The sequence below is a fragment of the Sapajus apella genome, unplaced genomic scaffold (assembly GCF_009761245.1).
Source record: "Sapajus apella isolate SASKATOON/1434 unplaced genomic scaffold, GSC_monkey_1.0 scaffold158, whole genome shotgun sequence".
Taxonomy (NCBI): Eukaryota; Metazoa; Chordata; class Mammalia; order Primates; family Cebidae; genus Sapajus; species Sapajus apella.
Window position 1 is genome coordinate 1205443 of NW_022437098.1, and position 12171 is coordinate 1217613.

The 12171-nt window shown below is 50.9% G+C and overlaps 1 protein-coding gene across 1 annotated transcript in view; it reads right to left on the bottom strand.

The window, feature by feature from the left end:
• Window positions 1-7704, bottom strand: part of PTCH1 (patched 1) — a 71218-nt gene extending 63514 nt beyond the window's left edge. Inside the window, exon 1 of the mRNA XM_032266408.1 lies at window positions 7116-7704. Within this exon, the coding sequence (XP_032122299.1) occupies window positions 7116-7118 (3 nt within the window). The 5' untranslated portion in view covers window positions 7119-7704. The remainder of the gene's footprint in view (window positions 1-7115) is intronic.
• Window positions 7705-12171: the final 4467 nt, after the last annotated feature.

Sequence of the window (12171 nt, forward strand, 5' to 3'; positions counted from 1 at the left end):
GTAGAGAGACCACCCAGGTAGGCAACCCAGTGTGTGCATCCCCGGCTTCGGGGCAGCCTCTGAGAGCGCCAACCTTCTCGCATGCAATACTTCCATTAAGGAATGCTCCCCCTCCTTTCTCTTATTCCTTTTCTTTTCAACAGTGTCTTCTTTTTGTGGGATACCCTTTGCGCGCACACACGCGCGCACACGCACACACACGAACATTTGCCTCGCGGTAGACACGGGGGGGGGAATGTAATATTTTTTTAAGCGCTTAAACAATTTCTGAAATTCCTCAAAGAGAAGCCTTTCAGAGGCACCTTGGCCTCAAGCTGCAGCAAATACTGGGAGGTCCGGCTCGCATTCCCAGGCCTGCACCAATAATGACAGCGTGCTGGATACTGCTCCAGTGTGTGCCAGATTTTTTTTACTCCTCTTTTTTCCAACTAAAGGGAAGACTTAGGCTCTTGCAGGGAACAACGTCTCGCATTAAGATAAACAGAATGGAAAGTTAAAGAGGAAAGCAAGCGTTGGGAAAAGCCACCCTTTCTTAAAATCTATCTGCCCCCCGCCGCCCCCTGCTTTCTCCCCCAACTTAAAAAAAAAACAACAAAAAACCCCACGACAGCACAGTCCTGGTTGGAAGGAGTCAGTGTTCTGTAAACGTGGATTCCAGACACCGAAGCAGTCTTGGGGAGGCAGAGGCGTTTTTATTTGAATCTTCAATGTGACAAAAGTAAAACAGAAACAACAGAATCCTTTTTACAACTCAGAGAAACGGAATTGTTTCGTTGAGAAAGTTTTCCTGATTATTTTGGGTTCATTTGTAACCTCCTTTTTAATTAACCAGATGTTTATATAGTCAGCTTTTTTTTTTAAACAAAACCCGGCATGCATGTTATATTTAATAATAGTATGACGTAGGAGATTACAAGCGCTCCGATGTTGGATATGTTCGAAACAAATAGTGCGCGGATCGCGAGGATTTGTCCTGACACCGCGTCCAGTGTCACCAAGACATCCTGGGGATTCGCTTCCCGCGGAGGAGGAAAACACCCGATCCTCTGAGGTGGATCCTGAAGCGAGACACGTCTACACAACTAGGCTTTTTATTTTTTATTTTTAAAAATTGTTTTTGGAAAGTGGAGTGTGTTTTTCTTACGTTTGCAAGTTACAACGTTCCTCCCTGCGGTAGGAGCCCGACTCGCAAACCCTTCATTTGCTTCACTTTAGTATTTATTTCTGTTTTTTTAAACAGGGTTGAACTGCAGAGGGACCGCAGTAGCGAGGTGCCCAGTGAAGTCTTGAAATGGGGCGGTGTGGCTTTAAGATGCACACGGTGTGTGTTCATTGAAAAAAAAAGAAGAAAGGAAAGGAAAGAAAGAAACCCAGATGGAGGGAAAGGGGGAGGAGTAGGGAGAAGGCGGAGCTCCGGCGGCCACGTGACCCCCGCGCCGGGAGGCCTGCGCGCGCGCGCGCGTGGGCCCGGGTGCGCGCGCGCGTGTCCGGCGCCGGGACTCCCCGCGCCCGCGCGGTCGGGGCAGAGCAGGTAGGGAGGCGGGTCCGCCGGGCGGGCTCCTGGCCTCCAGCACGGCCTCCCGGGAGCCCAGGCCATGCGCGCGCCCAGGCGGCGCGGACGGACGTGCCGGACGCGCCGTAGTACATTCCTGAAGGCGGACCGGCCCCCTTACGCTGCCCAATGCTCGCGCCGCCTCTCTGCAGCCGGCCAATGGTCGCGCTCAGTAGTTCCTGCCCATTCAGTGGCCCCGCGGTGGCGGCCCGGACGCGCTAGGGACTGCAGCGGGGCGCGCTGGCCACCGGGGCGGGCCACACGGCTCCCGTAGGGGGCCCGTCCACCGGCTTTCCCCGCCCCCTTCCTTCCTCCCCGGCGGTTTCCCCTCCCCGTTTCCTTATTTCGGCCTGCGCCTTCTTCCTCCCTCGACCCGCAGCCTCCTCCACTCCCCATCCCCCGCCAGCCTGGCCACCTTTCCTCCAGCCTCTCCACCTCCCCGGCTTCAGGGAGAGGCCCAGCCCCCGACCCCCGACCCCCGACCCCCGACCCCGCAAACCGTGTGCGGTGCCGGGGGAAGAGCGGGGTGCCCCGAGACGGAGAGGGAGATGGGGTGGAGGTGTTTGGGGGCGTTCGCAGGATCCGGAGGGGGACCTGAGTACTGGGCCAGCGCGGAAATTCAAAACTCAGACCGCTTAAGGAGCACGTGATTTTGTGAGTGGCTCAGGGAAGGGCTGCGGAAACTCGGAAGGCAGGCGGGCATCGCGCGAGGAAAATAACGCTGCGGTGATAAAGAGCGCAGACGGACGGCTCCACACATTGCCAGTTTCATCTTTGAGTATAATCCTGATGTTTATTAGGTCTGATAAATAGCACAAAACAGGAAAAGAGGTTTACTGTTCTCGCTTTTCTTACTGAATGGTTGTGCAGACACTTCAAGTCGAGCCATGTGTGCTTGCTTTGGGAAATTGCTTTTTAAAAACTGGGGGAGGGAGATAGTACCCCTAGTTTTACATGTCAGCGTTTTTATATTTCAAGCCTGCCGGAGGGAAGGAACCTAGTAGCCATAGACACGTTGCTGTTTGTCTTTCCAAACTTCTTCACCACGTTTTGGACCAAAACTATTAGTTTTCCGTCCCAATCTTTTACTAGAGGGATTTCCGTATAGCTGCCTGGATGATGGAATTCTGAAAGGAAACGGTAAGCTGTGTACCCGTAATGGATCCGCCTCACTCTCCGCGCGCGGCTGCATGTCCTCCGGTTCCTGCCGCTGCCACATGCACGTCATTTCAGTGGCAAAGCTTCTTCCACTCGGCCTCATATCCCTTAGTTTGACTTAATTCCTAAACCTTTTGAACATTGATCCCCGGGGTTTTCAGTCCTGAGCCCCCTCGCCCGCTGTTTGATAGGTTAACTTTTCAGCATCTTACACAATGGTCCCGGCCTGTAAATTCTACCCGTGGACTCCAGGACGCACTCCGGAGCCTGGGCTCTAACGAGCGCTATCTTAATCTCCCCACTCCCCACCCCCCACCCGCCGCTTCCCCTGTGGTCTGCTTTTTTCATACTCAGAGATGAATTACTTTGAGGATCTAATTGGCCTTGTTTCTGTAACGTTTTAAGGAAGGGAAGAGGAGCCAGTGTAAAAGCCTGCTCGACTTGGGTGGTCAGGGCTGAGGCTGCCCCCAATTTGCCTCATTGCTGATGCATGCGAGTGCGACATTCCCAGCGATAATGTTGTTCCTAATCAATCTGCCCTTATTTACATTTGTAAGCATTGTCGGCTTTAATATGCATGCCACACCGCTGTGCCACACCGGGTTTGTTAGCTTCAACTAACCACAAGGATTCCACAGACCTGAGATGAGGCTGACTGGGGCAGCCAGACCTGCTAAGTTGCCCTCCGGAAGACAGTTCCTTTAAATGGCCCTTCTGCCTCTTGGCACCCCTTGTGAGAGTTACCAAATAAGTGAGAACTTGGGACCTCATCAGCCAGCAGGAGTTGCCAGCCACTATGAAGCAAGAGCTGAGTGTTCCATTTCCACTTTCCAAGTAAAGTTCATCTCAATCATAAATTGTCATTTTGATCTCCCAGGCATGATCCAAGACTTCTCGTGGAGTCTGTAGTTTTCAAAGCAGATGCCTTAAGCTCCCGGGATTCCCTCACATCTCCTCCCTCTCTGTTGAATACTACAAATATCCATGGCCATGCCACACACATCTAAAAAATGACATCAGATTATCCAAATGATGACAATGAAATAAAACATCTGCCCTTTGTGTTGGGATGTTCCAATGGTAAGCGATTGTGGGAGCCAGACCTGGTGGAGTTAGGAAAAACCACAGTGAAATTTAACTTTTCGCTGGTTTCTCAGACCAAACCAAATGGGTCTTTAAAATCCAATGTAATTTGGCTAACTTCTAGAGAGTATAAATGAATAAAGGGGTTAATGTATTCCAGTAATCTGACCCTAGGGCCATTTATAATTTTGTATACTAAGTTTAATACTCTTCCAGAAATACAGGGAATTGCAACCATGATTTTAAATCCTACAGTATTCTTGTTGAGAGGGTGGGACAGAGAGAGGAATAGGGGATTTGACGCAATTTTCTTTTAGTGCATGGGGAGCCTGGGATACAGGATGTGAGTGATGGTCAAGGCAGGGCTTGAGCATCCAAGCGGGTACCTTGAATAAGAGTTGAGTCTTGACTCAACTCAAGCCAGTGTGCCACCATCCACCACATTTTCTTGGCTCCCTAAGAATGCCTTTTTATTTTCTCATTGGCAGCTTTTGTATATTCTTAAAAGGTGATGGGAGAAAATGTGTCTAAAAGGTTTCAGGGAAGTGGTGGGGTGGAGTGGGGGGTGGGGTGGGGAGGGGAGATTCAGCAGCCACAGAATGTAAAACTACTGGGCTTGACTGCCCTCCCCTACTCCCTTCCACCTTCTGTTTCCTCCCCTTATTTACCCCCTCCCCAGGCTGGAGGAAAGGGAACAGCTCTAGCCAACTTGTCAAAATAATGCTGCTAATTACCCCTGATCTCCTTTAATGGGAAGCTGCTCCTAACTCCACAAAGGAGTAAATGAGGGGTCTACAGCACAAACCCGGGAGCCCTGGCATTTTTTGAGCTTACAGTGAGCTGGGGGTGGGGAAAGTCGCAGAGGGGAGTGTCCTGAGAAGGTCCCAGAAATCACATTGATTACTCCAGGTTTAAATACTAGCTTGAAAGGGGAATTAGACTTAAGCATTGCCAAAAGCTATTGGTATTCTCTTGCTGAGCATGCCACCAACTGCTGAGAGAATGTTCAGAGCCTGCTATGAACTTGAAAGAAAACAGAGCATTGACCCCTGTATTGACACCCCTTTCTCTAAATATATTCTTACCCACATTGCTTTCCTCTAATGGATAGAGATGTATTCCTGAAACACCCAGACTTTGAACATGCTTTGCATCCTTCCCTCGCCTCGCCTCTATCTCCCTGGCTAATATATCTCTATCAAGCTTTGCGTTTGCTAGGAGGCACACCATTCATTTCAGTGATCTCTGCCATTGGGTCCTGCCTGAAAAAGAAGCTGAGCAACATGATCCCTTTGACCCACTGCTGGAGCAACAAATTTATTAGAAATATAGGCATGAGAAATGAAAGGGAAGTAAAACAATTCCAGCTTATTGTGTGTCTTTCTTTCATACTGCTAATCCGGTTTACACATCACGCCTACATGTCTCAATAGGGCATTATACACTGTGGCAGAGGCTGGAGAAAATAAAAGGTGTGTGTGTGTGTGTGTGTGTGTGTGTGTGTGTGAGAGAGAGAGAGAGAGAGAGAGAGAGGAATGAGGATAAAAATGGGAGACATATTTTAATCCACCTAGATTAACCTCATCAGTTTATCTATAGAAAGCTGAAGATAATTTGTAAAATAGCCTTTTTCTTTTCACAAAGTAATTCCAAATGGTTCTAACTTTTGTTCAAATAGCTTGTCAGATTATGACAAGATTATAACCAGAAATTAGATACACCTCTCACAGCGAGTTTGAAATGAAGCTAATACCCTAAATTGAGAATGGTGGGGCCTATTGATATCCATCTTGATTCAGCATTTTAATTGAAACAGATCATGGACTCAAAGGCATTTTACAGCCTTGTGGAAGGAAGCTGGGTGACAACTGGAACACACACAAACTCAAAATTGAAAGCCCCTTGTTTTACAACTTGGGCACTCCATGCACCTGAGGCAACAATTTATCCTAAGTACCACCCAGAAATTGTAAGTTGCAGTAACAAAGGATGACACCATAAAGCACTGTCTTTCTTTGTGGAGGCAATTAATTGCATGCTGAACTACTCTGCCAATAAATACAGAAATAAATAAAAACCGAAAAGAAATGAACACACACAGAATGCTGAAAAAGGCCTATTGTGGTAGTTCAATACCTCAGTGATCCAATTATCAATATTTAGAGCCACCCATGTGGCTCTTTATTATTTATGGATAGTTCTTTTGTATTTCTCCTCCCCAGGGAGAAAGAAAGGAAAAAGGGAGGAAGAGGGTGTTCGATCCCAGGTGCAGGAGAACAGATCTGTGGGTGTCTTCCACACAAGCCACCCACCACCCATATGGTTCTTCTTAGGTGATGGAAACATACCAGTTTCCATGAGAGTGTGCTCATCCATACGCTAGCATCATTTTAAACATGAACATAAATACGTGGAGACACAGCGCACGTCACCCAGAGTCACAGTCTCTGGGGGTCTTGGGGTTCAGCGCTGGGTCCGGGTTGGTAAGGTGCGGATCGGCCCGCTCCCGGGCTCCCCTAGGGCCTCATTCTGCACTCAGCACAGGGCTGGTCGCCCACCTCTGTGAGGGTGGCAGGCACCCAAACGCCTGAATCGGTGGGCAGGAGAGTCGCATATACCACCGCTCCTACCCACTGCCACTTCCTGCACTCCAAAAGCCCCTGCGACCCTCTTCCCGCAGCGAGGCAGGGGAGGTGGGTAAGGTGCCTCTCTCGGTCTGGGTGTCCCGCTCGCCCAGGCTGGCGTGCGGGCGGGAGAGCCGGGCTGCGGGCCGCGAGCGTGCGCCCGTCCCTGCTGCTGCTCCCCCGAGCGGGCGGCAGCGGCTTCCGCGCGCGCGCTCCGAGCCCCCTCCCCTCGGCGCTGTCACTCTCCGCACCAGCCCTTCCATCACCAGCTCAGCCTCCGCAGGCGAGTCGGTAGCCACCACCAGGCTGATGAGCGGAAGGCAAGGTGGCGACCCTTTCAGGCGTGAAAATGGGAGCCCTGGCGACCCCCTCCGTCAGAATTCCCCCCGGAGCCGTTCTTCGGCCCGGGCCCGCCGCGGCCAGCCCCCTCTCCGCCCCTCGGGGCTGGCCTCGGGGGCGGGGGCCCCGGAGTGCGAGCAAGCGTGGAGGCGCGGGACCCGCGCTCCCGCTCCCGGGCGGCGCAGCCCACCCGGCCCCACGGCCCCGGCGAGCGGCCCGCCCCTCCCGCCCGGCGCTCGGGGCTCGCTCCTCCGTCCGCGGCGCGGGGCGTCCCGCGTCCCGGTGTCCCCGCGCCGCCCGGGGCGCACGAAGGGCGAGAGCGAGGTGGCGTCGGCGGCCGCCGCGCCGGCTGCACTCACCATAGCCGGCCGTCAACCCCTGCCCGGAGCGCGGGTGCCGATGGCGCGGACGCTGGGCTTGGATTTCACATCAATTCCTTTTTTTCCTGGCCCCCCTTTCCTCGTCCTCCGCTCCTCTGTCTTCTCCCCGTCTTCCCTTGTCTCCCCCTTGCCTTGTCGCTGCGGGTCTCTTTGTCTCCCCTATCGTCGTCTTTTTCTTCTCCTCCGTCTTCGTCTTCTCCTCCTCCTCCTCCTCGGTCTTTACAAAAGGAACGGAAAGTGTAAAAACCCCGGCGCGCTGGGCCGCCGGAGGCTTTCGGCGGAGTGCAGCGCGGACTCACAATTACAAGCCTGTTTCTATTAAGCAGTTCCATGGCCCTCGGCGTGGGTGGTCTGCCGCGCCATAGGCAGGACCTGTCAGGGTCACGTGACGGATCCGAAAACTTTACCCCTTTACAATAAACTCAAGGAAAGCAAAGTAAACTCGAGGAACGTGCTATCAGCACAGCCCTCCTGGGTAAACAGGCGCTCCCCTCCCCGCCTTCCTGGGAGGCGCCCGGCCCGGCGAGCTCCCGCGAGCCCCGCCGCCCCCTCCCCGCCCCCCGCGGCCCTGTCTGCGGGGGGCCGCCGGGCGGGGGGTCTCCGCGCGCTCCCGCGGCTTCTCCACCTTATGCTGGGCTCCCCCACCCCCCACACATTATTTGCTAACTTTTGGCCATCTTGCCAGAACGCCGGTGGGGGGAGGTGTGGGGAAGCAAGGAAGCTCCTTTTAGCATCCCCAGCGCTCCGGGAAGCGGGGGGCGCCCAGAGGGCTGAAGAAGAACACCACCTTTCATGGCCTGCATTCTCAAAGCCCTTCCTGCTCGCATTCCCACGGAAGCGCAGAAAAGCTGGGAGCCCTCTAGATGACAGGCCCACAGGCCGCCAGGGAGGCGGAGAGCCGGAGCGCCCGGCTGATCGCAGCGCCTTCCCGGGGAAATTTCAGCACAAGATGTGTGCGGATTCGTGCCGGTCCGTGGGAAGCCGCTCATTCTGAAGAGATCGAGGTGGCGTCCCTTGGAAACCAAGATTGGTAGCTGGTCCGAGTAATCACGAATTGACATTTGCGCCCTTTCCTTTCCGATTCCTGTGGTTTCTGGGGCATGCCACCCAAGGGCTCCCACCCACTCTGCCTTCCTATGCCAGGCGGCCTTGGGTGACTGGCTACACCTAGGTGCTGGGGGGTCGCTCCAGAGAGAGAACCCTTTTCTCCCCCAAGACCGAAGTGTCCTATTCGGGAGAGCCCCCGCTACAATGTCTAACATTTTATCTGCTCAAACCCACAGCTGCTAGACGGTGTTTCATACACCGTGGCTTTAAACGGGCCACATTATGAATAAAGATGAATTACAGATACAAGGGCAGGGTGGAGGGACTGAAAACACTTACTGAAACTCTGAAGAGCTAACTAACTGGTCTTGAAATAAAGCCAGACTCTTCTCACTTCATTCTGGGCTGACAGCGTGATTAGGGGTGTGTGTGTGTGTGGGGGGTACCCCATGTATTATCAAATAATGATCATCACCTTAGGAGTTTTAGGGTCTCCCTCCCACAGAGATGATATAATCATTCTTTAGCAGAGTCACGTGAGTTTCCAGACTGTATGTATTTGAGATACATTAAGTAATTAAGCATTAGAACGGGGCAGTCCTGTGAATTTGGCTGGTCCAGAAGGTCACTTCATACCAGTTACTTCAGTCAAAAATGGACTCAAATGCATATTGGCTGAGCATTGAGCCTAAGAATCACAATCTTTGTAATAACAAAAACAACAAAACAAAACCCAGCAGGAATATTTCCCTTCGAAACACTTCCCCCTGTCTTTTGATGTCATATCAAAGGACGCTGTTTATCTATAAATGTGGGTGGGTTATAAAGAGGAAGGTATAATCTCCAAATAGAAGGGTCTAGAATATGAAGGAGAAAGAGGATAAGGAAAAAAGAGAAACTGCTGACAAACAGCAGTTAAATGGCCCACAATATACAGTTGCTAGGAAAATTCCAGCAGAACTTGTGAAGTTTGCTTTTCCTAGTTGAAATGAAGACCCTCATGGAAGCACATTTAGCTACGTGCTCCTGTTGAGTTGTGGCCAAGACTGCTACTCGAGAGTGGACACTAGTTTTGGGTGGCGTGGGACTTAGGCAACTTGCAGATTGCAGGGGGATGGGGGAGCTTCTTTAGCAACTCAAAATTGCAAACACAAACTTAGGTACAGGACCTTGGAAGTGGCCTGGGCAGGAAGGAGCCCTGAAGCTACCTGGGCTTTCAGCAAATCGCCTCTCTTGAGTGTGCAGACAGGAGGACACAGAACTACCCAGTCTTTGTGGTCCTCCTGGTCTACCCTATTGCTTTGCTAGGACTGAATGTGTTCATATGAGTCATATCTTAGTCCAAGGCTTTACAAATGGGAGCAAAGACGAGTTTGCCGTGCACAAGAGTGTAAGTACTTAGAATTGGGCAAGAGTGGCATAATGAGGCAGGGAGAAAAAAATCTTTGGTGCTAAAATGGAAAAATTCAGGAAGGAGGGAGCCCCCTGGAAATGTTCTCTCCCAAAAGCAACCTGTCCTTCTTTTCCTTCCTTTGAAATCAGTCTTCACAGGTTATGTCAGTGCTGTGCCTCTCTTCTCTCCACTCTCAGAAGCTAGAAGCATTAAATCAAGTCAATGACATATTTGGGTTCTGGTGGGGGGTCAGGGACCCAGTATCCTTATATGTTACCTTCTGGTGGTTCTCTGAGACTCCCAACAGGGTGGGCTCTCTCTCATCAAACAGCTGCTTCCACACTTCTGAAGTTGCTTATGTCTCCCGGCTTCCTGAGAACCAGCTCCAGTGCTGCTCAATTTAAGCCAACTGGCATGGCGGTGTTAACGGCACACAAGGCTACCAGACAACACAGCTCAGCTCCAAATCTTCCCAGTCTGATAAGCCAGTTGGCATCAAGGTGTTAATGGCTGATGAGGCTACTAGACAATATTTTCACTGGTTGACTTGGACTTTTAGAGTCGTACACAGAGAAATAATTCCAAAGTTGAAGATTTCAGGGCAAGATGGAGATTTAGGGGGCATTGGAAGACTGGACAATAGGACTTTTGAAACAGACCTGAAACAGACCACAATGAGTATGCACAAATCTGTTTGTAGGCAAGGTCATCCCTGGCTCTGTTGTCTTTCTGAATATTGTTGCTATTGGAGATACAGTGTTACTCTTGTACCTTCCACACACGCACACTGTTACACACACTTCACATGCATACATGTGTTCACACATTCTTCATTTTAAGCTCCCCTCTTCTCTGGCTCCCAATAAAAATGGGTGCCTAAGCATTTCCATTCATTTCCTCCCTCATGGTAACCTCCAGCAATTGGAAGGCTTTCAAATGAGTAATTGAGGGTTCAGAAGAAGCACTTGCCCACATTTGAGGAGCTCTCCACCTCAAGATGAATGACGCTCTTTACATGGTCAGTGGCCATACCACACTGGCCACACCTTAGGCGTGGTCAGTCTTTGATTCTGGATCAGACAGATCCTCACAAGCTTTTATAAAAGTGCCCTTGCTCAATGTGTGGATTTCAATTCTAAAATGACTACCCCTTCACCCCCTACCCTGGCCTCTTCCCTGTGGGAGGATAGTCACGAGCCAAATAAACTCTCAGAATGAGGGCTTTGAGGACTGGAGAGGTAAGAAATATTTAAAGGTATTTGTTTGTTATAACATAGAATTAGACGCAATGAACAATTGAATTCCAGCGGCAACATACCTTGAGTTGAAACAAAGGAATTGTTTAAACACAAACAGCAAAAAGAAGGAAAATGGGATTGTAAAACAGAAAAGGCGATGATGTGGTATGACTAGAAACACCAGAACACACAGCTTAGAAACAGAGGGGGTGGAGTGACACTTGGAGTATCGTGGAACACAGGGACCCCATTACTGAGGAGTAGGAAGGCAGATAGAGATGTTTGTAATGTTAAAAAAATCAGATGAGCTCTCTGGTCTCGGCCGCAGAAGCAAGACATCGAAGGGGAAGTCATCGTTTGGAAAGCCCCGAATAAGACACACACGGTGGCTCTAAGGTCTACCACCTTCAGACGTTCACCTGTGGCAAACGTGGCTGCCTCACCAGAGCAAGAGAAAGTGTAACTGAAGTGCCAAGGCTAAAAGACAAAATACCACCGGGACTGGTAGGATGAGGTACCTGAAGACTGCGTGTGGTAGACTGAGGCATGGATTCTGTGAAAGAACAACAGCCACACCCAAGAGGGCAGCTGTTGCAGCATCCAGTTCATCTTAGGAATTTCAACGATTAGTCATGCAATAAATGTTCTGGTTTTAAAAATCCAAAAAAAAAAAAAATCAGATGATAATTTCAGGACAGGAGAAGAAACAGACAGAGAGATACCTGTGGAACTCTTACCTCCAAAAATGACACTCACCCAGTTGCTCTTCCTGCAACAGAGGTACACCTATGAACTGACTCCCATCCATGCAGCGATGACCTTCCCATGTATGCAAGACCTGGAGGGGCAGCCTTGTAAACGAAGAACGTGCTGACAAAACACACGCCAAGGGGCCTGGTCAGCCGTGGGAGGCAGTGTGGCCAGGGTGGCCAGTGGTGAGGGTCAGTGCCAGAGACATAGCCCACTGCAATCAAGCAGGTTCCCCAAATGATCACGAGGTTCTGCCTGGACCTAAGAGGCCTGAATAAAGAGATTAAATATTGTGAATGTGAATGACAGCCTCCATCTGATGAAAGGCGCTGCTCACACACTCGGCGTTGTTGGCAAGTTCGCATTCATCACTTGTTTCCATGAAGATTGGTGAGAGAAGGTGCAGAACTGAAGCTCATTTACTTACGCTACATGACTGAAAATTTGAAGGGGTGAGTCAAAATGTATATCCACTCTATTTGTGAAAGAGGTTGTGTAAAGCAAACTCCTAAAAAGGGAGCAAGTTTGAGCCATGTGGGAGGAGCTGAGCCTCTGAGAGTCCTTTCATTAGGCTGTGCCCTGGGGGGCACCCGGCCAGCCATCTGTG